The sequence below is a fragment of the Rhipicephalus sanguineus genome, chromosome 7 (assembly GCF_013339695.2).
Source record: "Rhipicephalus sanguineus isolate Rsan-2018 chromosome 7, BIME_Rsan_1.4, whole genome shotgun sequence".
Taxonomy (NCBI): Eukaryota; Metazoa; Arthropoda; class Arachnida; order Ixodida; family Ixodidae; genus Rhipicephalus; species Rhipicephalus sanguineus.
This window is the reverse complement of record NC_051182.1, coordinates 153,748,746-153,770,997: the sequence shown is the minus strand read 5'-3', so window position 1 is coordinate 153,770,997 and position 22,252 is coordinate 153,748,746. Positions and strand designations below refer to the sequence as shown.

The 22,252-nt window shown below is 46.5% G+C and overlaps 2 protein-coding genes across 2 annotated transcripts in view; one reads left to right on the top strand and one right to left on the bottom strand.

The window, feature by feature from the left end:
* Positions 1-11,285, top strand: part of LOC119400289 (DNA ligase 1-like) — a 32,988-nt gene extending 21,703 nt beyond the window's left edge. The window contains 8 exon segments of the mRNA XM_037667311.2: positions 615-821; positions 1,341-1,515; positions 1,518-1,556; positions 5,407-5,489; positions 6,598-6,750; positions 7,066-7,263; positions 8,737-8,829; positions 11,177-11,285. Of these exon segments, the coding sequence (XP_037523239.2) occupies positions 615-821; positions 1,341-1,515; positions 1,518-1,556; positions 5,407-5,489; positions 6,598-6,750; positions 7,066-7,263; positions 8,737-8,829; positions 11,177-11,263 (1,035 nt within the window). The 3' untranslated portion in view covers positions 11,264-11,285.
* Positions 11,286-13,871: 2,586 nt separating this feature from the next.
* LOC119400960 (uncharacterized) lies at positions 13,872-21,993 on the bottom strand. Its single transcript, XM_049418045.1, has 4 exons — positions 21,688-21,993; positions 17,528-17,680; positions 16,244-16,375; positions 13,872-14,590 (listed from the first exon to the last, which is right to left on the bottom strand). Exons 1-4 carry the CDS (start codon positions 21,940-21,942, stop codon positions 14,288-14,290), a joined length of 843 nt encoding a protein of 280 aa, XP_049274002.1. The 5' UTR covers positions 21,943-21,993; the 3' UTR covers positions 13,872-14,287.
* Positions 21,994-22,252: the final 259 nt, after the last annotated feature.

Here is a 22,252-nt window from a genome sequence, read left to right as displayed (position 1 = left end):
TTCCGGGATCACGTTATACGCCTTCGTTAACTCCAGCTGAAACTGTATGATCAGAAGCCTCTCTACTGAAACATTCTGTGTGCTTTTATGTTTATTTTTTTCTCTTGTTTGCTGTAACCACTTCCCTCTTTAATGCCTTTGTCCCTGAGGATTTTAATAAATAACTAAATATAATGTCTGGCTCGTTGTTGAACCCTGGCCAATCTCGGAGGCTATGTCCAGAAACTTATGCGTGCTAATCTTTGTGTCACACTTGCCTTGTGTGATGAGTGCTTGTTCTCGGTGCTAAGATTTCTGTGTTGTAACAGGCACTGTGAGTGCCTTCAGTGAATGGTTGCCAATTTTTTTTTTTTCAGCCATTCATGTCAAAAATGCCTGTTCTCGCATCCTTCATCGTGACACACCTACTCATGCTTGAAACGCAGAATGGAAACTAAGCCTCCTGCCAATTTACACTTTTTGAATTTAGGCCTAAGTTAGGCCTAGTATTTAGGCCTAGCTTCAAATGCACTATTTTAAACTAAGCCTGACCTACTATTTTGCTGCAGTAGGCATTTAGCGTGTTGCAGGCTTGTTGTACTGAAGCATCAAAGTATTTGTTCTTATTGCATCAGATCCACCTCTTGGAAGACGGAAGCGTACGAATCTACAGCCGCAACCAGGAGGACAACACGGGCAAGTATCCCGAGGTGGTGTCACGCATTCGAGCGGCCATCTCGCCCGACACCAAGACCTGCATCTTGGACAGCGAGGCCGTCGCCTGGGACCGCCCCTCCCAGACCATCCTGCCATTCCAGACGTTGAGCACTCGCAAGCGAAAGGTACGGCGCTAAAACTGAAGTAGCCGTGACTTAATTAGAGTCAGTTTGTGTTGTAGGTGTGTTTGAAGAACAGCAAAATGGGAAATGATGACAGCTGAAGAAATCCTACTTCACTAAGAAATTAAAGAAGTCTGCAAGCGAAATGGTTGCTCGGGTGAGCTTGGGTTGCTTGTTCTGTTTAACAGGTTTACCGTTTACTGAGAGACGAATCGGGGTGCAGAATTCAAGCACGAAAGCAGTGATATTACACTCAAACCTCGATATAATGAACGCGGATATAACGAATTATCGGTTATAACGAAGTAAATGAAGAATAGTCATAGCTACAGTGTTACAAATAAATGTTTATAACGAATTTTCGGATATAACAAAGTTATTTTCTTGGCAGATGTGACTTTGTTATAATGAGGTTTGAGTGTAGAGGCGTTTGTTGCGTTTAAAGCAGTTATGTTTAAGGGATTTCTGTTTTGCTGAGAGTCTACTGTAGTTTGACCTAAGCGCATTTTTAAACGAATGCAGGAGACGACCGAGGAAGAGGTCAAGGTGCAGGTGTGCGTCTTCGCTTTCGACCTCCTCTACCACAACGGCGAGTCGTTGGTCAAGGAGCCCCTGCGGAAACGGAGGGAACTTCTCCGCAAGACCCTCGTCGAGGTGCCCGGCGAGACGCAGCTGGCACGGTCGGCCGACCTGTCGACAGTGAGGACATTCAGGAGTTCCTTCAAGAGTCCATCAAAGGTCAGTGAACCCTCTCTTCATTAGCTGACTTGTTTGGAGGTCGAGTGGGCAGCCTCAAGCGAATGTGATGTTCTGTTTTGATTCTGTAATTGTGATTGTCACTGATATAGGTGGATATAAAGTGGAACTTGGGCACTGTTATGGTTGTACAGTTTTACCTCAATATTGTCGTGTGGTTGTGATGGTGAAAAAGGCTGCAGTAAGACTGGGAAATACGGAACTCTTTACTGGGGTAACTTGTGCCCGAAAAAAGAAAAGAAAACTCAGAGCACAAGCAATACATGTTGTACCCCGATAGCAGCAAGAACAGTCGTCGGTGGTCGAGTTATGTGATTGTTGGCAGTACGCGTTGTCTTTTATACATCAGTCATTGAACCTTCCAGTGTCATTGCTGGTGCTTGTGTATGCTTTTGAATGAACTTGACTACTTACGTCCTGCGCGTAATCTGAACGGAACAATCTGAACAATCGTGAAGCTTCCCAAACATTGAGCTGTGGCCGGCACTGAGCACTGGTAACAGTTTTTGTGGATGAAACTCGATCGTGTCAAAATTAAAAAATAAGGATGTGTGGCAATATACTCAAGTTGATAAAATGGCAGTTTAGTACTTCGTTACATTGAAACTTCATTGTATTGAAATTTTACATATGCAAAGCGTGTTGTAGTCGCTGATGGATTCTTTTTGATGTATAAGGTTCCACGCTAATTTTTGAATGGGGCTGTGCGGAAAAAAGAAAATATTTCAGTAATTATCAAAAAATAAATTTTTTAAAATCGTGTGTCACGTACAGCTGCTGTGGAAACTATTTCACAGTGGCCATATGTGATGCCTAAAGCTTACAGAACCCAAAATAAGCCTTTAATTTGTGCTAAAGATCAGCTGTATTCGAGAATTCAACCAATTGCTGTCTTGTCTTGGTGGTCAGGTGAAATATTTTACAAATGAAGTAGCTCACTTACCATGGTCGGAACAAAATGACGTTTTACAATTGATACGACTTTCTCGTTCAGTGAAATTTTGTTCTGACACTGGTAAATCAGACGCTTTATTTGTAACGGTGGACAACAGCAGAAAATAAAGAAAATGTTCTTGGCTTGTAGAGATGTAAACGAGCACTCTGAGTTCTTAAAGGACATTTAAAAATTCTTGTGCTCATTAAGAGAGGTTCCCAACTGCATCACCAGGCTTTGTTCTTTGAGAACTAGATCTGCAGTAGTATTGAATATGAAATTTTAAAAAGAGGGTATAGTTTGTGCTGCTACTGTTAGTGTCTCTTTCTTTTTGAGGTATATTTTAGGGGTGTGCGAATATTCAAAATTTCGAATATTTTTCGAATAGTGTTTGCTATTCGATTCGATTCGCACTGGAATTTTACTATTCGAACTATTCGAACTTCCCAAAAACAAATACAGTCAACGTCAGATTTGAAGTGACCCCTTCAGATTTTCAATATGCTTCACCTCATCACACCCCGGTATTGCAGCAAAGCTGCCTTTCAAGCTCCGCTGCAGCCGCGAATGTATCAACTCAAGAAAATGCTGGTTCCAACATGGAGATCAAAGATATGGCGGAGGTGGGGGCTCAATTAATGCTATTTGGACCTGAAATTTGGGCAGGAAGTCCGAAAAATCGGACGCCGATACTTTTTACCATCCAAAATTTCAGATGTTCTTATATATCGATGTCTACGAGGCAGATTTGGAACTCCGGCCTTGAAGGGAGCACACCCGAGTCCGCCACATCAGTTGGGCTTCCACAGAAGTTGAAAGACGAGGAGAGGCTGAGGAAATGGCATCTTTGCCTATCACGTGTAAAGTGTTGTCGGCAACACTTCGGTTCACCAAATCATGTACATAAATAGAATTCGGCCTCTACATTGCCTCATTCTTGATAAGACAACTATGAAACACCATCCCACCATTGCTTCATCAACTTAGCGAAAAGAAACACTTTCATGTTGCTATCTCATAAGAATATGCTTAGGAATCCTCTCTTTTGTTTCTGCAATTTCACTTCAAAGTATTTGAAAAATATTCTAGAAATATTCGAAAAATATTCGAATTCGCTTCGCACCCAAAATTTTGCTATTCGCACAGCTCTAGTATACAGTATAGACCGCTTATAATGTAAGTCGCCGGAGTCGAGAATATCCGCACTGTAAGCGGTACCGCACTATAACCAAAACAACCTTCTACAAAGGCTGCACTTGCGGAAAACGTGTTGAGCATGTAGCCTCGCGTGTCCGATAATCGACATATGCGATTTGGGGCGCTTACAACCACTTAAATATCCGAATGCATGTTCAAAAATTAACTGCCAAAGACCCGCATTACCAACGAAATGAACACGGGGGGGAAAAAGCAAACAAAACAAAGTGCCATTGCGGAAATTCGCCGACTACGTTTCAGGCCACCTCGAGGTATGCGCATTACACAGAAACCATGTCGAATCGCGACCGAAATTTCACGTGCTGAGCGGTACCGATCGTTCGATTTCACGGGCGCGCACGCGATGTCCAAGACATTGCAATCGAATCCGGAACCACCATTCGAGAGTTGCTTGTGCCAACCATGCCCTCGTTTTCATTAACGATATGATTCTCTTCCCTTCAAGTGTAGCCATCGCAAAAAGTTTCGTTGATTCCGCACCAAACCGCAACTTTCATCGCCCACGACCACTACCGAAAAGCAACCAACGCTGATTAGGCCTAGCGTGCGGTTCAGCATGTTGTCGTGGGAAGTTTCTCCAAGACAACATGAAGATCGGACGTCGAAAAGATCACACTCAAGCACTAACCCAAGAACAGCGCGCATGATACGAAGTTTGTGCAGTTTATGTTCGCGGCTGGGAGATCAACGGCGACAAAAGCCCGCCAAGCTCGTTTAAGTCCGCGCACTGAAGTCATGCTCGCGTCATGAAGCCGCAAAACTTTTCAATTTGCGGACGAGGTAGCAAACGCGATATCTGTAGCAAGTGTGATAACGACGACGCTTTTCCCGACAGGAAACTTACTTTAAAGCGCACTTGATGAGGACGCGATCGTACGTTCCACGCGTAACGCGCTGCCGGCAAGCGGCTGCGGAGCCTTGCCGCCGCCGGTGCAAAGGCTACTCCGTCGCCTAGGCAACCACCATCCTTCCCCACTCGACGAGCCCGCACAGCGCTGCCGCGGTCTTTTTCCTCCCTCCGCCCCTCGTTCGTTCACTGTGCGTGCCCTCGCCCTTCGTAACGATCTCGTCACTCCCTCCCCAGCGGCGTACCTCCTTTGAGAACCGCACTCGCTACCGCGTTTGTCAGAAATATTTTCTTGCAACCGCATTATAAACGGTATTTCATCTTGGGGGACTGCATAATAAGCGGTATGCGTATACATGCGGTTCTATGGGAGGGTAAACGGGAGTCGAAAAAGACCGCATTATAACCAGTCCTGCACTATATGCGGTTACGTTATAAGTGGTCTGCACTGTAGTATTTCAAACTCAAAGTGTTCTGTTGTGTTTCTCGTGGCTGCTGTCGCACTTGCATGACTTCCTAAGTGTACAGTTGAACCTGCATATATCGAACTCACATATAATGAATTATTCTGTATATCGAATAGTTGTAAAATCTCCTTGAATATATTTTCAAGATATCAAATAATTTGCATATCGAATTCAATATATCCGAGTGTGGCCGTATCAGCCATGTGTTCTTGTTGCACAGGCGCCTATGGAACAACCAGCCAGTGCTAGTTCCCTTGACGTGATAAATTGTATGTTACGTTTCTGTGTTCGTTATTAAGGTTGAGTTGTATACTTTGTATTAGACGTGTAAGTGACGAGATGTGTATGGTTGCTGTAATCTCGCAGGCAGCTGCGAGGGTCTCATGGTCAAGTCCTTGGACACTGGGGCCACGTATGAAATCGCCAAGCGCTCCCACAACTGGCTCAAGGTGTGTCCGGCTCCCGCTCCTGCGAAATGCACTGGTGTTTCCTTGCGAGTATTACTGCGAATACGACAACTGGTATGAGGTGTGTGCAGCTCATGGGATTTTGCGAACAGACTCTTGCGGTGTTGCCTCGTGAGGATTTCAGCAAAAGGACTTTCATGGCGCTTTCCTGTGAGCACTGCTATTGCATGTTTAAAGGGAGGTTAGAGTGAGAAATTATGTGTCAGATACATGACTAAACTACTCCCTTCTACAGCACACCAAGAAATACACTATGACTGATGGCCACTTGGACTATCCAGAAAATAAGGAAAAAGTACATTTGTGGGTACTGCCGTCTTCATAGTTCTTTTACTGTTCGACATTAGACCTCACAATTCAAGTGAAAGAGGCCTTTCGATTTTGGCACAAGTATTTTCAAGCGTTATGTACATACCGTATTTTCTCGCATATAGCCCACACCAAAAAAATTGAAAAATGTGCTTAAAAAGAGTGGGTGCGGGTTATATGCTGGGGCTATGTGTATAGCTTTTTCTTTTCTTTTTGTAGAGTTAGGGAGGGTTATATGCGAGAAAATATGTTAGTTCGTATTTGGACGAAAGAAAACTTGCTGAAAAATTTGGATTGTGAATGTGTTCTGCTGCTGCTGCTTGTCTTGTGGCATTTGCGATGAAGGAAACATCTTCAACTTAAATGTTCAACAGGAATAGTAATTTCCGAGAATTTACTTTTGGCCGTGTTGGTGCGAAGTATTTTATAGATTTTTTCTTTTAAGTTTTTAGGGAATTCGCTGTCGACAGACGGGTGCAAGAAAACTTGGTAGTGGTGATTTTGCAGCAGGTGTGGTTAGCCGGGCGTGCAAAGCCGGCAATTGTTGCGCCTGACTCTTTTATACCATTGGTAGCAGGGGCGTAGCAGTGACCTGTCGTTCATCAGCCCCATGTCTTGAAAATGTTGCATCACACGAAGGGCCCTTGCCGATTGGGAAGAGAGTTCAGCGACTGCCTTTTCGCAATACAAAAGTGCCTTGCGTCTGCCTGCCAAAAGTTTCCGCATCAAATGCTTCAAGAAATAACTTGGACTTGTGGGTTCTGTGTTTCTGTGTACACAGTTGAAGAAGGACTACCTAGATGGCGTCGGTGACAGTGTGGATGCGGTGGTGCTCGGTGGCTACCATGGCAAGGGAAAGCGCACGGGCACGTTTGGCTGCTTCCTGCTCGGCTGCTACGACCCCGACAATGAGGAGTTCCAGACGCTTTGCAAGGTACACACTGCCCATCATACCGTATGGTGAAGTAGTGCACCTTTGACGAGGACAAAGGGGACAAGAAAGACACGACACTCGCTTTGTCCGCTTTGTTCTCGTCAAAAGTGCGCTATTTCACCATATGGTATAATGATCACTCACCAACTAGCCCAGCTTTCAACCCTATTGTACGCACTACCACTGCTTCAAGCGTTATTGATGTTAATTTCATGTTAACAGACATGAAGGAACTGACCTTGTTAATCTGTTAATTTGGTTGCAAATGCATATTATGTGAAAGTCATGGGACTGTGTTCACCTGTGTCCGTACAGATTGGCACCGGGTTCAGCGAGGAGCAACTGGACCAGCATTCGGCCTTTTTCAAGGAGCACGTAATCCCAGCACCCAAGTCGTACTACCGGTTCGACAACAGCCTTGCGCCAGACGCGTGGTTCGAGCCCTGTCAGGTGTGGGAGATCAAGAGTGCCGACCTCTCCGTCTCGCCCGTTCACAAGGCGGCCCTTGGATTGGTGGGTACATTTTTCTGATATGCGAGAACTTAAAGTAAAATTTCAAGCAAGCGCCCCTCCCCCACCGCTCCGCACCTCGATCCGTGCAACACTGTCCTCCTTGGATTCCTTCCATTCCTGGTTAGCAGCCCGATCTCTAAGCACCTGCACCTGAAATTTTTCGTCAGTTTGTTTCCCCCCACATAACAAGCGCACCTCAACCTTAGTGCAATGAAAAGCATGGCCTTCAAGATCTGTACTGCAATGGTACCCACGACAACATAGCCATCAATAGTAAGGCCTCTAAGATCTCTGTTGCTTAGAGCTTTGTTGGCTTGTCATTGGAGGTGCTTCCATGCTGTGCTTCCCGCGATCTGATTGCATTGCCCTTGTGTTTCTTGTGTTTGTGAGCCGTTGTTGTGATATGCGCCTTGCAACAAATGAGAGCGAGAATAATTTGAGGAAGTCCACGTGCCTTCCGTTTTTTTCTGGCAGGAAAACTTTGCCACTGCCATCTTGAATTTTGGTGCCGTTCTTGCAATGCGTCCCCCCCCCCCCATTTTGCCAGTAATTTCGCATTGCTGGGAAGTTGGGGGGGGCACTCGCTCGGAATTTTGCTGTACATAATGGTGAATTCTATTGGCAGATTCGGAGCACTTCCGGTAGCAGTTTTTCTGCTCCATTAGGAGCAAGTCTGTTCCATTGGCGGATTGAGAGTGCTCCCTGTATGTTTCATTGGCAGATCTGGAGCAGCTCCGCCGCCAGATTCACTCCACGGAGCAGCTCTCTCTACTCCGCGAAAAGCGGTGGATTCGACCGGAAGTCGCAAGCTCCCAGCGCGTGCCATGTACGATGAAATGTGCTGTCCGACCACGCCCGTTCTCTCCGCGAGGAACGCTGGGCGCTTACGAAAATAGATGTGCGCTAGCGCCCCCTACCATTTGCTCTGGAGAGGGCGCTTGTGTTCCATTGGCAGATTTCCTTCAAATGCTCTCCACGGGTTGGATTGCTCCGGCGTAGAGTTCATAGGCCACTCCAAATCCGCCAATGGAATTCACCATAAGCATACCTCCTCCCTCCATGATATACAATCAGCAAGTGGTGAGCAGTAGTGTCCTGGCCTGCTGTATTCGATCGCAGACTTCCAGCATTGGCTAATCTTGGCCAGTGGTGGCTAAATGATGGCTAATGTTGCCTAATAGTGGCTCAGTGATGGCTGCAGCTGGCTATGTCATGCTAAACACTGAGTCATTTGTTTTCTAGTGCTGCCTAAATGATCGCCGGTGCTATCTAGTGTTTGCTCTATGATGCTGTGTGATAGCTAAAATTTCGGCTAATGCTGGCTCCGTGATGGCTGAACGATGCGAAGTGTTAGCTAATGTAGGCTGTTGGCTGTTTTATCAACATACAAGGGAGATAAAATTCATATCTAATGTAGTCAAGGCAATCTGACCAAGGATAAAGATCACGTTGACATGCCTTTTCAACGTACAGGTTGATCCCGAGAAGGGCATTTCCCTGCGGTTTCCCCGGTTCATTAGGATACGAGACGACAAGAATCCTGAGGATGCCACTTCTGCCCAACAGGTATGTGACATAAGAAAACACACTTGCAGAGGCTTAGCTCTGCACAGAAGCTTGGTGGAATACATTTGGGGAAGTTCATGGATGTTGAGTATTCTATTACATAATTATTGCGTATGTTATTGCATGCTAACTAAATGTTAACCATTTCATACGCAACCTATGAAAAACTGTAAGTGCTTCAAATTTACGCAGCATTATTTCAAGGCACTCGGTGTGCTATTGCAACTAAAGTAATGTCACAATTCGTAGATTTATTCTCTATTCACCATTCTCTAGTCACCATTCATTCTCCATGCACATATTTGACGTCACTACCATGCTTTTAATGCTTATATTAAACGTGCCTATAAATAACCTCCATACAATGAATTCCTTGGTATTACGAAGTTTTTCTGTTCGCCGTTATTCCATAGAAGCACATGTATTTGCGACCTCTATGTAACAAAGTGGCAGCGAGAGACACCCTTGACATAACGAACTTTTGCCTCTGACAACCTAGGGATTTTGCCTTGAATTTTATCATTTTGGCACAAGCGGACGCTGCATGCATCTTCTGCGGTTGCCCCGCCGATGAGAGCGTGAAGCGGCGGCGTCACGCATGGTGCGCTTGAAGCCCTGGCAACTGCAAGGCGAGAGCGAGCGCTAGTTTGTGCGTGCGGGTGTGCACGAGGCAGACAGACGAGGCCTGCGCTCCTCGAGCTGGCTTTCTTGCCGCCGCGGGCGCGTGCGTAGGCGTGCCCTTCATTCCCTCTCTCCCTTCAAACCTCATCCATCTGCTCGTGGGTGGCACCACGCTAACCGTGCCAAAAAAAAACTGCTTTTGCATTGTCAGCGCCACTCTTTGGTTGTTGCAGTAGTCTCTGAACTGCACTTCGTTACCGTGACACCAGGTGACACCACTAAAACAAACAAAAAATCTTTGCTATGTGTTGTTACGCTTCGAGTTCGTGCCGCATATGCGGGGCCGCGCTGCATATGGAGTTAGATCTTCATTTTCGACGCTGTAAGCGCGTGCATGGTTTCACTGCGCGTGCGTGGAGCGGCCCCTGACGACGTGCAGCTTTCGCGATTTTTTTTTAATGCCGATAACTGTGTCGGTCACTACTGAGGTGATGTCAGATTAGGTACTGGTGGAAGCTGTCCGCGACTACGGTAACGACGGATCTTCGGAGGTCAGCTCGTCACTGTGGTCACGCGCTTTACCGCCTTGCGCCGTGCCGCGGGTTCGTGAGACCGCGGCCTCCGAGATTGGCTCTGGCAACACGCCGTTGCGTTGCCGGAGTCAATCTCGAAGGCCACGGCTAGACGCCGACGGAGCAGCGTCGTATTGATGTCCTACAAACATCTAGTACTGCCATTCTCCACGAACAAGCAATAGAGCAAAATAATGCAATAATTTGCTGCTAAATAAATGTTTTGGGTGAGCTCTGCCTTCAATTCTCCTTTTGTTTAATTTGGGCGTTTCTTTACCGAATTTTTGTGCTGAAATTGGATAAAACAAAAACCTGTTTATAACGAATTTTCCCCGGAATTTGTCAATTTCGTTATATCTCGGTTTAACTTACGTTCTACCCGCCTTTAGCTCGCGGAATTTTAGGCCTTTATACAGCCACTTAACACAACCATTGTTCACATTCATTATCATCTTCTGGCGCTCTTTCGCCTGGCCCTTGTGCCAACAAACATCATATGTCATCATATATCATCAATTCATTGGTTTATATGTTTTATAGGAATCTTAAATTGTAATTCAATATTTATTTATGCTGAAGTTGCTAGTGCTCTGTGCTTGCATAAACAATGAAATCTCAGGCTAGAAATATAGTAGTGCAATTTCGTTTTCGGTTATGTTTGTTTTAAGCAACGAGAAATTGTACTTTTGAAGTAGCTCATGGGAAGCGGCTTGTCGAATGACTCGTCGGGCATGGTAGTGCCTTCAGCAGTGAGCAAAATGAAGTTAATTGAAGACACATTTAGTACGTTGAAGGTTCAATTCATCCAAACTTTTTGCTCCTTCTAGGCCACTAGTCGGCACAACTAGCAAAATTAAGTTGTGTACATAAATGTGTGCAGAGCGCCTCGAAGGGCTAAGTATTACGATAAAGCTGTCACTCACCTGCTCATTAATTAAAGCTCTATTTAAAATCCCTACGGATTTCTCAGAAACATTCCCAGTTGACGAAAAATTCTTCCCAATTCGGGGTTCAAACCCGGGACCAATGCAAAGCATTTAGGGCAGTTTCACAAACAGCCACTGAGTGATTTGGATGGTTGTCACTATTAAACCGTCATCCCGATACCTCAAGAAGAGTCTACAGCATTACCGTGGTTGTTCTCGTTGTCACAGGTTGCAGACTTGTATAACAAGCAGGACCACATCAAGAACAAAAAGGCAGCTGTCCAAGAAACCGCTGCCGACGAAGATTTTTATTAAGTGCATTTTTTATCTGTTCGTGCCATGTAAATAAAATCTCGGTGTTTCATTTTTCAGTCTTACGTAATCCGGCTGCAACTGTTGTCTTGATTTATATGTATATCTGTGAACCTTGTGTTCAAGTGAGTGATGTGTTTGCTTCACATTTTTCGAAAGTGGCTAGTGTGGAACATTCGCCTCCTTGGTTATGAGTGGTGCTGGCTAACACTCCCAGGGATTACACGTGTAGAAATACCAAACAAAAGGGATGAGAGGAACGCCCACCAATTAGCAGAGCGTGTAATTTAAATTTCAGCGTGCAATTGGTGTAATTTGAAAGTTGCGCTTTCAGGCCTCGCCAGCGGTAAAAGTTTTTTGTCCCCTTTAATTAATTTCCACTTACGTCGCAATTTCTACGCTACCATTAGAAGTAAAAGTGTCCCCTACACTTTTCTCGGCTTAATTGTCTGTTGGATTCATTAGCCTAGTGCATTGTAGCTTGTGATGAAGCTCTTTATCAAATGCTGGTAATTTAATGATAAGTACGTGAAACAGCCTTGAATTCAGACAAGTAGACACAGTACTAGTGCTGTCTTGTGTCTACCTGTCAGTTTTTCATTTTTGTTTTCACGGACACGTACCAACTAGCTTGCATTCAGGCACTATAATGCCTTGAATTGATCACAACAGTAGTTTCATGCTGTCCAAAGGTATGGTCCATTTTCACATTGTTGGAACATGTTTTGTTCGACTGTTTACATTGTCTTACTTAGTATTTCACAGCAGGCCTGTACACAAGCAACAGGCGTTGCATATCTCTGTACTGAAATGCCGATGTGCACGGTCTACAAGGAATGGCAATATGCACACCAACAAAGTGTTAAGACATGAATTTCCCATGTCGGTCGCCATCTTAGAGCGCAGAGCATTCATGTTATATTCTCAATCTTTCGCATTTCATAGACGTTCATATGTTGCATATGTGAGGTTTATTTCAAATAAAGCATCCTTGACTATCGGAAGTGCTGCGTTAGCAAGTTTAAATGGGGTGCTTTTTCATGTGCTGCAAATTCACGACAAGACGGAGGAAAGTGAATAGTCTTGCCCTTTCATCCAGCAGCCAAGTGCTCATCCCTAGGTATATTGCTTGATGTAAGGGAGCATATGGAGAGTAAAAAATTGGCCGCGTATCTGCGTGCTACGCTGCAAATGCCACCGAAAGACGATAGACGAGCGCTGTGTGATATATGGGCGCCATCTGGCATACGTCGGGAAACATGAGCTTGCGCAGAGGGTTTCCTTCCTCCGTGGTAGAGGGCGTTCATTGCCGTGACGGCATGGCATTTTCAGCGCAGCTTAAGAAACTAGGGTCTTTAGAATTACGTATCTATGTATATTTTCTGGTAAAGGAACACATCACCTAATACTTACGTAGTGATGTTGCACCTCAGATATGCGTAATATTTACTTTTTGATCGACAACGTTCGCAAGTATGAACAGCCGTACCAGTTCAAGATGGGCGGGCGGTAAGCAAGTGGTTCAACTTTGGTCGGGTGGCTGAATCGGGTGTCAGTCAAACGGAAAGACGGACAGACCAAAATTTCTGTGTAAGTTCTCTGATGATGATAGTTTTCTGATAGGCCACGCAGATTTCTGTGGCACATAGTCATTTGTTGAGCTAACTGTTGCCTTTATTTTTAGTGGACCAGTGGTGATGTAGTGGGATTTACCCAATGTCTGTGGCACATACCCGTTTATGATACCCACATAACATGACATGAAAGGCTCGACCAAGACCAGCTTCGCTTTTAAAGGATTACTATGTTAATCTATTTTATCTGTTAGTATTTTGCTTCCAGATCCGTCACTATCTCTGTCATAAATCCGATCTGATAGAGTGACCTTGCTCGTTTAGCGTTTTTGTTTATTTGGTGTTTAATTCGTAGTCTAAGTTTCCAGTGTTTTTGAGCTTTTAAACATCCTGCCGCTCAGTTCTTGGGCCACGCCCCTTTGTGGGGCGAGCGCCATCAGGAAGAGGATGTCATCATCATCATTATATCTACATGTAGTACGAACCTTCTGTCTAAGCTAATTTCGTGATGTATCGGACACTTACCAACACACACTCTTGGTGAGCCAACGCCACAGAACAAATTCGAGGATTGCTTAGCACTCTCTATGAATGTGAAGGCAAAAGCCTACTTGGACCTTCTGTTGATCAGCTGTTGAACTTTCTGCTAATGTGCTGTTTATGTTCAACTTGGTGCTGATGTGGTATTTGTCAGGCTTTATAGTTAAACTTGGCTGTTAGGCTTCTGAAGAACTTCCCATTGATGATCATATACATTCTGCTGTCATTTATGAACTGTTATTTGATGCCTGTAGAACTTTGAAGTATCGTTTGCTTTAGTTTTTGCCAGAGTTGTGTGGAACCGGTGCTGTGCTACAATTACGTACATTAGAGCGTGCATGCAAGCTCTCAAACCACTTTTAATTTATTAAGTTGCAGTGAACTCGGAGCATATCAAATGTATTGTTTAACTGCTTCTTTTATTCACACTCTTAGATTGAACCCTCCCAGTATACACTTTAATCACCACAGCACATATCTTCCACATTTGCATTAGTAAACTAGTGCACATAATCCTTATAGGATGTGATTACATGAGAGCTGTATTTGCAATATAAACAGATACATAGCGTAAGATTAAATATCGCACTTGAGCACATAAATATCAACAGAACATTATTACCGCTCAATATTTAAACCACAACAAACCGCACCAAGTATCTGAAACTCTAACAAACATCAACAGCATATCACAGGCATGAAGGATTGCGCAAATTCGTAAAGTACGCAATGGAGTTTTTATAAGCGTGATCACATGAGAGCTGTATTTACGATATAAACTAATACATAGCATGAGATTAAATGCCACACTCTAGCCCATAAAAATGAGATTACCGCTAAATATTGCAATCCTAAGACCGCGCATAGAGTCTGCAGGTAGGCACTAGCGTCAGAGTCCCTGCTAGCATGCCTGCTAATGGCGCCGCTTTTTTTTAACGGCCACCAAGACCCGTTTGCGCATTCGATGGCGGTGGTGTGGCGCCACAGTCGGCGATGTCTCGGCGGCGCTGTGGCCTTTAGCGATAGCCTTGCGCGGCACGGGTTTCGGAGGCGCCGCTGTAGTGCGCTTCGTGAGCGTCGTGCCGCGCAACGCAGTGGCCACTGCGGTGAGCCTCGAGTAGGGCGTCTCGGACTCGCAGATACCCGTGGCGTCGTCCAGCTCGACGTTGTAGGCGGCCACGCAAGGGATGCCGGCATTGCGGACGAGCGCCTTAACCTGCGAAGTGCGGGTTTTGTAGCAAGTGCTTTCATCGGCACAGTAAATTACTCATCAGGAGTAACGTAGCCAGAATTTTTTTTCTTTTTTTGGGGGGGGGGGGGGACGGTGTTCATCCATACTTTATGTATGTTTGTACGTGCGTTTGTATGTATGCGTGTATATATACACATGGAAAATTGTGGGGGGGGGCTATACCCCCCCCCCCCCCTCCCTGGCTATAGCCACTGCATGCTCATCAGAACACCAGTACGATCATAGCCGTGCGCAGGGTTTCCGCATGAGGGTGGGGAGCAAGCTTCATTGCGGCGCCCCCCACCCCGCAATGTTTGCGAAAATGAAAATGAAGCGAACATGACGTGCTTCTCACAACGGCCTGTCATTGGTCCGCTGCTTTCCGTGGCCAAAGGTGGGAAGCAAGCAGTTCTTTTGTAATGCAACGTCAGGGGTCCTCGACCGCACTTATTGACACAAAAACATGTGTGCCCATAATCTTAGCTGCACAATAAACAATGACGGCACATGTCCGACAGAGTAACGGTAAGGGCTAGAATTGGCACCCCCCCCTTCACATGATTAGGGGGGCGCCCCCTCCCAATGCGCACGCCCATGTGCTGTACAATGACGCTGCGTATGAAACAGGAACGCAACTAGGATTTTATTTTAGGAGGGGAAAGGGGGTTACACCCCTGTGTGGGCCAGGGGGTAGTGCAATATATGTGGATATACTATGCGTGTAAAAAATTTGATTCGCTCGCTGGATTTCAAGCAAGACGGACGTGCCGGCCGCGATGTCCTGGATTACTCCTCGTACCTCTCGCTGATCGGCGCCCCGTGACGGACTCCTCGCCCGCTATGCCGTGCGCCGCTCATCGTCGGGACCTTCTCCGTTTCGTCGGTGTTGTGCACTGTGCCTCTAGCTGTGTTTCGCGGACCCGTCCCTGAACTCCCGTGACCGTTTCCCAATCTTTCCTGTCCTCTTTTCTCTTCGTTGGATGGATGTGCTCCTCTCACTTTTCTCTCTATTTTCCTACTATTCTTTTATTCCCTCCTTACCCCCCACCCCTACAAGGCACTGCGCCGTGTCGCCTATAGGCAGACAGAAATTAGGTGCCTTTTTCCTTTCCTTAATAACCACAGAAGAAGAAGAAGAAATTTCGAGGGCAAAGGTATTCCAAACCAACAACCCCCTCCACTGGCCATGCCAATGATGCAAATTGTTAAGAAATCACTGAAGAATGCGCCATATGTAATTGGCCTTATCCTAAACATTGCCTTCATGCATACAACGGGGAATGGCTGCGATTATACGGACATCACGACGACGGGATAACCATTGCGCACGCGCTCCGAGCGTCGTGTGTTCGGTCCATTAAGGTTACATCGAAGGAGAAGCGCGAAGTCTGGACACAAGAAGAAAAAGCACACGACGCAAGCGCTGTGCTTCTCCTATGTCCATGTCTTCGCGCTATTTTTTCCTTCGAAGTAACACGTACCCCTGGTCCTTCAGCAAACCCTACTGCAATAAAAGTTGGTTGAATTAATTACTTCTCAAAGTATACCAATGCACACACGGATAACTCCGACTGAGGAGTTGGCCCACATCTACATTTGACGTCATTCCCCGGCTTATCGGCGTTATCGTGTGCGTACCTTGTGGGCGAGCGTGGTTTCGTTGTCGAAACTGTCCATGATCTCGGCGACGGCCATGGCACGCCGGTGGACGAGCGCCGTGTTGGCAACCGCGCCCCGCTCGTACCGTATTTCCGTCCACTCCCGGCAGTGCTGCGATACGTTGCAACGAAAACATGCAGCACCGTTGTACGACTCCTTAAAAAAGAAGCGCGGTGCGTGGAATAATCGCGCTCTGATGATAGTTCAGGGGGGTGTACGCTTGGGCTTTTTAGATGCAAAGCATCTTATGGCGGAGTTCAATCCGGTGGTGGTGTGCGGCGTGACCACTCTTACTGCGCACGCGCAATCCCTCTCCACACACCTCCACTCCCACTCCCTCTCTCCACTCCCCTTCTGAAACGCGGGCTCGACATGCCGAAACGCTGCTTCGCATCGCCCCATGGTCCCCTTTAACGAGCGATGGTGTAATTTTTTTTGCTTATTCATCTGGAGCTAAGCTGTTGCGCACAAAAAAAAAAAAAAAACAGGGACACAACAGGAGGAAACGCAGATGGACAGCTAGGCGAAGCGCTTCGTCTGTCTGTCTGTGTTTCCTCCTCTTGTGTGCCTGTTTTTTGTGCGCAATAGTTTACCTCCATCTGATGTTAGTGTCCGTAAAGTGTCACAGATCTGTACTGCTCAAGAAACCTGAAAATTTGGAACAAGAACTAACGTTACGATGCGGGCTTGTTGGTATGGCACCTCCGAAACCTTTCGCAGGTGCGTCAAAGGAAGACAGGAGAAAGACAAATGAACACACATGTGTTTGTTTGCCTTTCTCGAATTCCCATGTGTGCGCTGCAATAGCATTTGAACGAAAGCCCGTGCGCTATCCATTCCTCAGAGAGGGAGCAATCTCTTCCGGAGACCGCATGACGTAAGACGCAACGTCATCTTATTATTGCACACGGCTCCGATAGACGCAGGATGCCTCTGGATTTTCGCCGCACAACACAAAAGGAACCCGAAAACAGGAGGCAGGACTCGTGACGTAAGCGTTATGCGGAACCTGAATTCCTGTACGTGTGGGAAAAGTGCAGGGCAAGATGCTTCCTAGGGACGCTTGGTAAGGCCGAAAGATAGTATGTCCCCATATTGCCTGTGAAGCTCATCTCCTGGCAGCATGGCGGCGCGACATGCTGAACCCCCATTCCCGATTCTAGCTGAAGCCTCGTGTTCTTTCCCGACATCCGCAAAACCTAAATAGGTAAGATATAGAAGTGCTTTCGCGGCTAAAATTAAGCTGTCGCCGTGTGTGCTCACCATTGAGTATGCCTCGGGGAAGTAGTTGTGGCAGACCTGTCCTAAGCGCCTTGGCCGGTCGTACAGCAGAAACCGCATCACGGCCAGGCTTATGGACACGCATGTCTGGCTACGTGGCACGCCCAGGCGACGAATCGTGGCCAGCGACGACACCTACGATCGCAGTGCCCGCATAACAGTAGCATTATATGGACAGGCTTACGGCAGCTTGATTATATTGCGTAGATTCTATTAAACAAAAGAGAGGATTGCTGACGCCAAGGACGCCTCAGAAATAGTATGTAGTTAAGTGAAATTGAAGATAAAGATAAAAAGAAAGCAAAAAAATCTATAATTCTTAAGAAGTAGCAGCCCAGGGAAACAAAGACAAAGTTGAAGCTGTGGGCGCTTCTTTGTTTTTCTTTGTGTTCCTGCGTTGCTACTTCATAACAAGTCCGACAGTGAACCAGCTAGCCCAAACCAAAGTACTGCTGGAATCTATCCACAGTTCGTAAGAGAGGTTTCTGGGCAAATTGGTATATTACTAGTTTCGTAGAGTTCCAGAAAACGGGAAAAATGCAAAACGCAAAACAAAACACGAGTGGAGACAATTGCTTTTTAAAAATCCAACGTTATACCTTACTACTGTGTATGTTTCCATTGCCACTCCACCAAAGCCAAATCTTATCGAGTTTTTTGACGCTTTGATCCATTTTTCCCAATGTAATCATGTGATGCATAGGGTGGTAAAAAGTTCCCAAAGCCGCGCTGCCATAGGACTGCATGGGATAGTGGCTTGGGAACTTATGACGATCCCTTTACATAATAAGTCAATAAACATAAAAAAATACAGCTGAAACTTATTAAAACGAAACGCATTGGACGTAAGAGGACTTTCATTTTAAACACGATGTTCGTTATAAACGTGCCTGATACACTGTAAAATTGCGGAGTCAATACTTTATGTACAGTACGGTACAATGTTAAAGAGAACACTCGAATGAGCACTTTTCATTTTTTGGCCTCCTAACGGCTAGTGCATGGGGAAAGATTGTTCGTGCATGTTAATAGTCTGTCATAAGGGTTCAGAACTGTCAACCACCAGTAGTGTTATGCAAATCTAAGCCACAATGCTGTTGTATAGGAGAGCGAAATCCGGACATACCCGGAACGCAAATGTTCCCTTTAACAGTGGACCCGTCTGTACATCAGTGTCACATCATGCGATATTCCTAATATTCGTATCCGCTATATCGAAGTTCACTTCATTGCTGACTGCCTACTCACGATGGTTGCGTTGGAGATGGCGTTCCGGTAGCCGTTCAATGCGTTCAGTACAAACGAACGGCACGGCCGTGGGCGCACGTCGTGAGCCTCGAACACGGTGAAGCTGCACAGTCTGCGTTTACGGGAACGTTTATGGATGAATAGACTCGCGTGAAGTCGCGTCAGAACCCGCGAAGATTAATGATGAAGACTAACAGACTACTTATCACTGCATAGACGAATACTGGACTCCTGTGCAACTACATGAACATGCGGCAGAAAAAAAAAGACATCGCGTAAAAATTTCAACGAGTTCCACGCTGTGACTGTCGTCTGGCAGGGAAGCCGTAAACGCGCGAGTGTATGTGATTGGCTAGCGAGATCACGTGGTGTCGTGAATCCGCCGCTAGATTTGAAATACGCGCACTTACGCATTTCGAGCGGCATCATCATCATCATCATCATGCTCATTTAGCATCAAAATCGTCATCGCCATTATTATTTCGAGCGTCATCATTTATCATCATCATTTTTTAATTCATTCATTCCCACCTCTGATTACGTGACCAGCGTGACTGCTACTACTACTGCTACTGCGGTTGCTACCACTACTACTGCTACTGCTGCTGCTGCTGCTACTACTACTACCAATCAATCAATCAATCAATCAATCAATCAATCAATCAATCAATCAATCAATCAATCAATATTTTACATTCTCTTATTACATGAAAATACACAACACTGGTTAGACCCAGAGCCACTGGCTAGTACTACTACTACTACTACTACTACTACTACTACTACTACTACTACTACTACTACTACTACTACTACTACTACTACTACTAGATCGACGACGGCACAGGCTAAGGTAAGACAGCTTCACTGCAAAAGCTGTCGCCGCAAGCACGAAGCAATGAATGCGATAGCAACAGATTGGAACGTTATACGAAGTAAGGCTTGCAGCTAACTCCTTTAGCATCCAATGAGGCGTTACTCAACAAAACACTAGCGTAAGGGCACGCGGCCGCTGCAACGAGCGAAGCCGCCTTCGTGCTGTCTATCGCTTCAACGCAAACTAAGCGGGGAGAGCGCAGCACGCACAAAGGTATGATTCGTCTGCTGATCCCTGTCAAGATAGTGCGCGCGCGAAGGCGCCCGGCCGGTCAAAGTACGCAGTTCCCGCCGGAGCGATGCAGCCCCCCTCCCTCATGGCCCTGCCGCGCGACGAAAAACGGCCGCTTGAGCCGCGATCGTCGGCTGCCGTGGCACGCTAACATAGAATACACGACGCGTGTAACGATGTTATTAATTTCGACTTTATATGGAGCCTCACGGCGACGGTCGAATTAAGCGTTTGATGAGGCATTTAAGGCTTTCGCCTTCATAAATAAATAAATAAATAAGTAAATAATGTTGCTTGCCTGACGATGGTGCGGATGGCGTTTTCAGTGTAGGTGTGGTCGTGTTCGTGGCTCTCTCGGTGGAAGAAGCCGAACACGATGAGGTAGTCCTCGCGAAACAGGGCTCGCAGCCGCTGATCAGTGGAAGAGGGAGAGAGAGAAACGTAACTGTGACCACAGCAGTAACCATCGTGTCTTCGCCGGCAAATGCATTCGTAAATGGCAAACATCTGTCTTCCTTAAATATCCCTAAAGATACCTTGAGACATCTTGAGGAAATCCTACCATAGACGTGTTAAAATGTAGAAGTGCTTTGTGGAGCTTATTTGAACTTCTGTAAGAGTAACATACATGTTTTATATCTTCGATCAAACCACGCGGCAGGACGCGACACTTAGAAAGAAGTGAGACAGACAAGCGAAGGGCTTTGTGGACGTCTTCGATAAGAGTAATATAAGAGACACTCGAAAAACAGTATAAACGTTCTACACAGGTGCGTAGACGTCTTGCGCGTTCGTCGAGCGACAAACGTCTGCAGACGTTCGCCCTGTCGTGTAGGTGTTAGAGAAAGCTTACTACACCCTATCTAAATGTACTGCAGGGGAACGATGAATGCGGACATTCAGCAAATATTCACGTAGATAAACTATGGCAACGGCCCGTGATGTCACTGTCCATACGTCATTGGTCTTTAGGTCTTTGCCCGCCCGTGTTGTGACTGCCTGTAGGTCTATGTCCATAGGTCTCTGCCCGCCTTAGCAGGGTCTTTTCCTTAGCTTTATCGATGGCGGAGCAATTCGAAGAAGCTTAATCATCACGCGGAACACGACACGATGCGCAAGTCGCAATCATGGCCCGTATTCACAAAAACGTATTACTCAAAATATTGCGTTAGGAAATATTTCAGCCAGTCACGATGCGGGACATATCATTAATAATAATATCTGGGGTTTAACGTCCCAAAACCACGATATGATTATGAGAGACGCCGTAGTGGAGGGCTCCGGAAATTTCGACCACCTGGGGTTTTTTAACGTGCACCTAAAGCTAAGTACACGGGCCTCAAACATTTTCGCCTCCATCGAAAATGCAGCCGCCGCGGCCGGGATTCGATCCCGCGACCTGCGGGTCAGCAGTCGAGCGCCATAACCACTAGACCACCGTGGCGGGGCACGGGACATATCATTAGCGAGGCCGGCTGAACAATAGGAAAGCACGAAAAATTCGGCCCCAGTTTATCAGAAAAGCTTCAACCTGGTCTAGTTGGAACGACATTATGATGTAGTTGCGCTGAGCGAAGGCCACGTAGGAGTAACACAGATGTCATATACTATCGGTCACATGTTCGCTTCGTTCTCTGTGTTAGCCTACGTACCTCTTGCTCAGCGCAATTACATCGGGACACTGAATCAGAACAGTTTATCAGGACACTTTATGAGAACAGTTTATGAGGACTCTGTCAGAAGTTTATCAGAGCAGTTTGTAAGGACACTTTACCAGGACACGCACCTTGAGGAAATCCACGTACACGTCGACGGTGTGTCGTCCCACGACCAGGTTGGTGAGGGCGATGCCGTCCAGGCCGGCGCGGCGTACCCACTCGTAGGCCAGGTTGGCCGACGCCGCCACACCCGACCGGTTGGACCAGAGGCGCACGTACGCGTTCTCCACTTCCAGCGATCGCAGGCCGGCGAGGAGGCGGATTCCCGGAGCCGCCTCGGCTCGCAGTGCCCGCACCTGCTCGGCCATCGCCGCCGTGGTCATGGGCAGGGGCTCGCGGTCGCCGGAACCTGAAGACAGGGGACGGTGCGTCACTTCTTGTATATTGTCAACCAACGAATGAAAACAACACCATTAGGAGCCTTTCCCCTTATCGGGAAAAGGGTGGGAAACGAAGCTCGGCGTGTGCGTTGTTGACCAACTACTTTTCTTTCTTTCGCATTGCACAATGCTCCCCTCCAACTTTTCCCTTCCTCCATGCCGGGAATCGGACCTCCACGCGCGTGCTTAGCAGCGCTACACTTCTGTAGCTACAGACAACAACGACGATCATGTGGGAAACAATGAAATGAAG

Excerpts from the sequence above, each read along its gene's own strand:
- LOC119400960 (XM_049418045.1), bottom strand. The coding sequence starts at position 21,942 with ATGACCACGGCGGCGATGGCCGAGCAGGTGCGGGCACTGCGAGCCGAG. Across the intron at positions 17,681-21,687 it reads TGTACGTGGATTTCCTCAAG|GTGTCGTCGCTGGCCACGAT; the intron begins GTGCGTGTCCTG and ends CTGCGATCGTAG. Across the intron at positions 14,591-16,243 it reads AAACCACGCTCGCCCACAAG|GTTAAGGCGCTCGTCCGCAA; the intron begins GTACGCACACGA and ends CGCACTTCGCAG.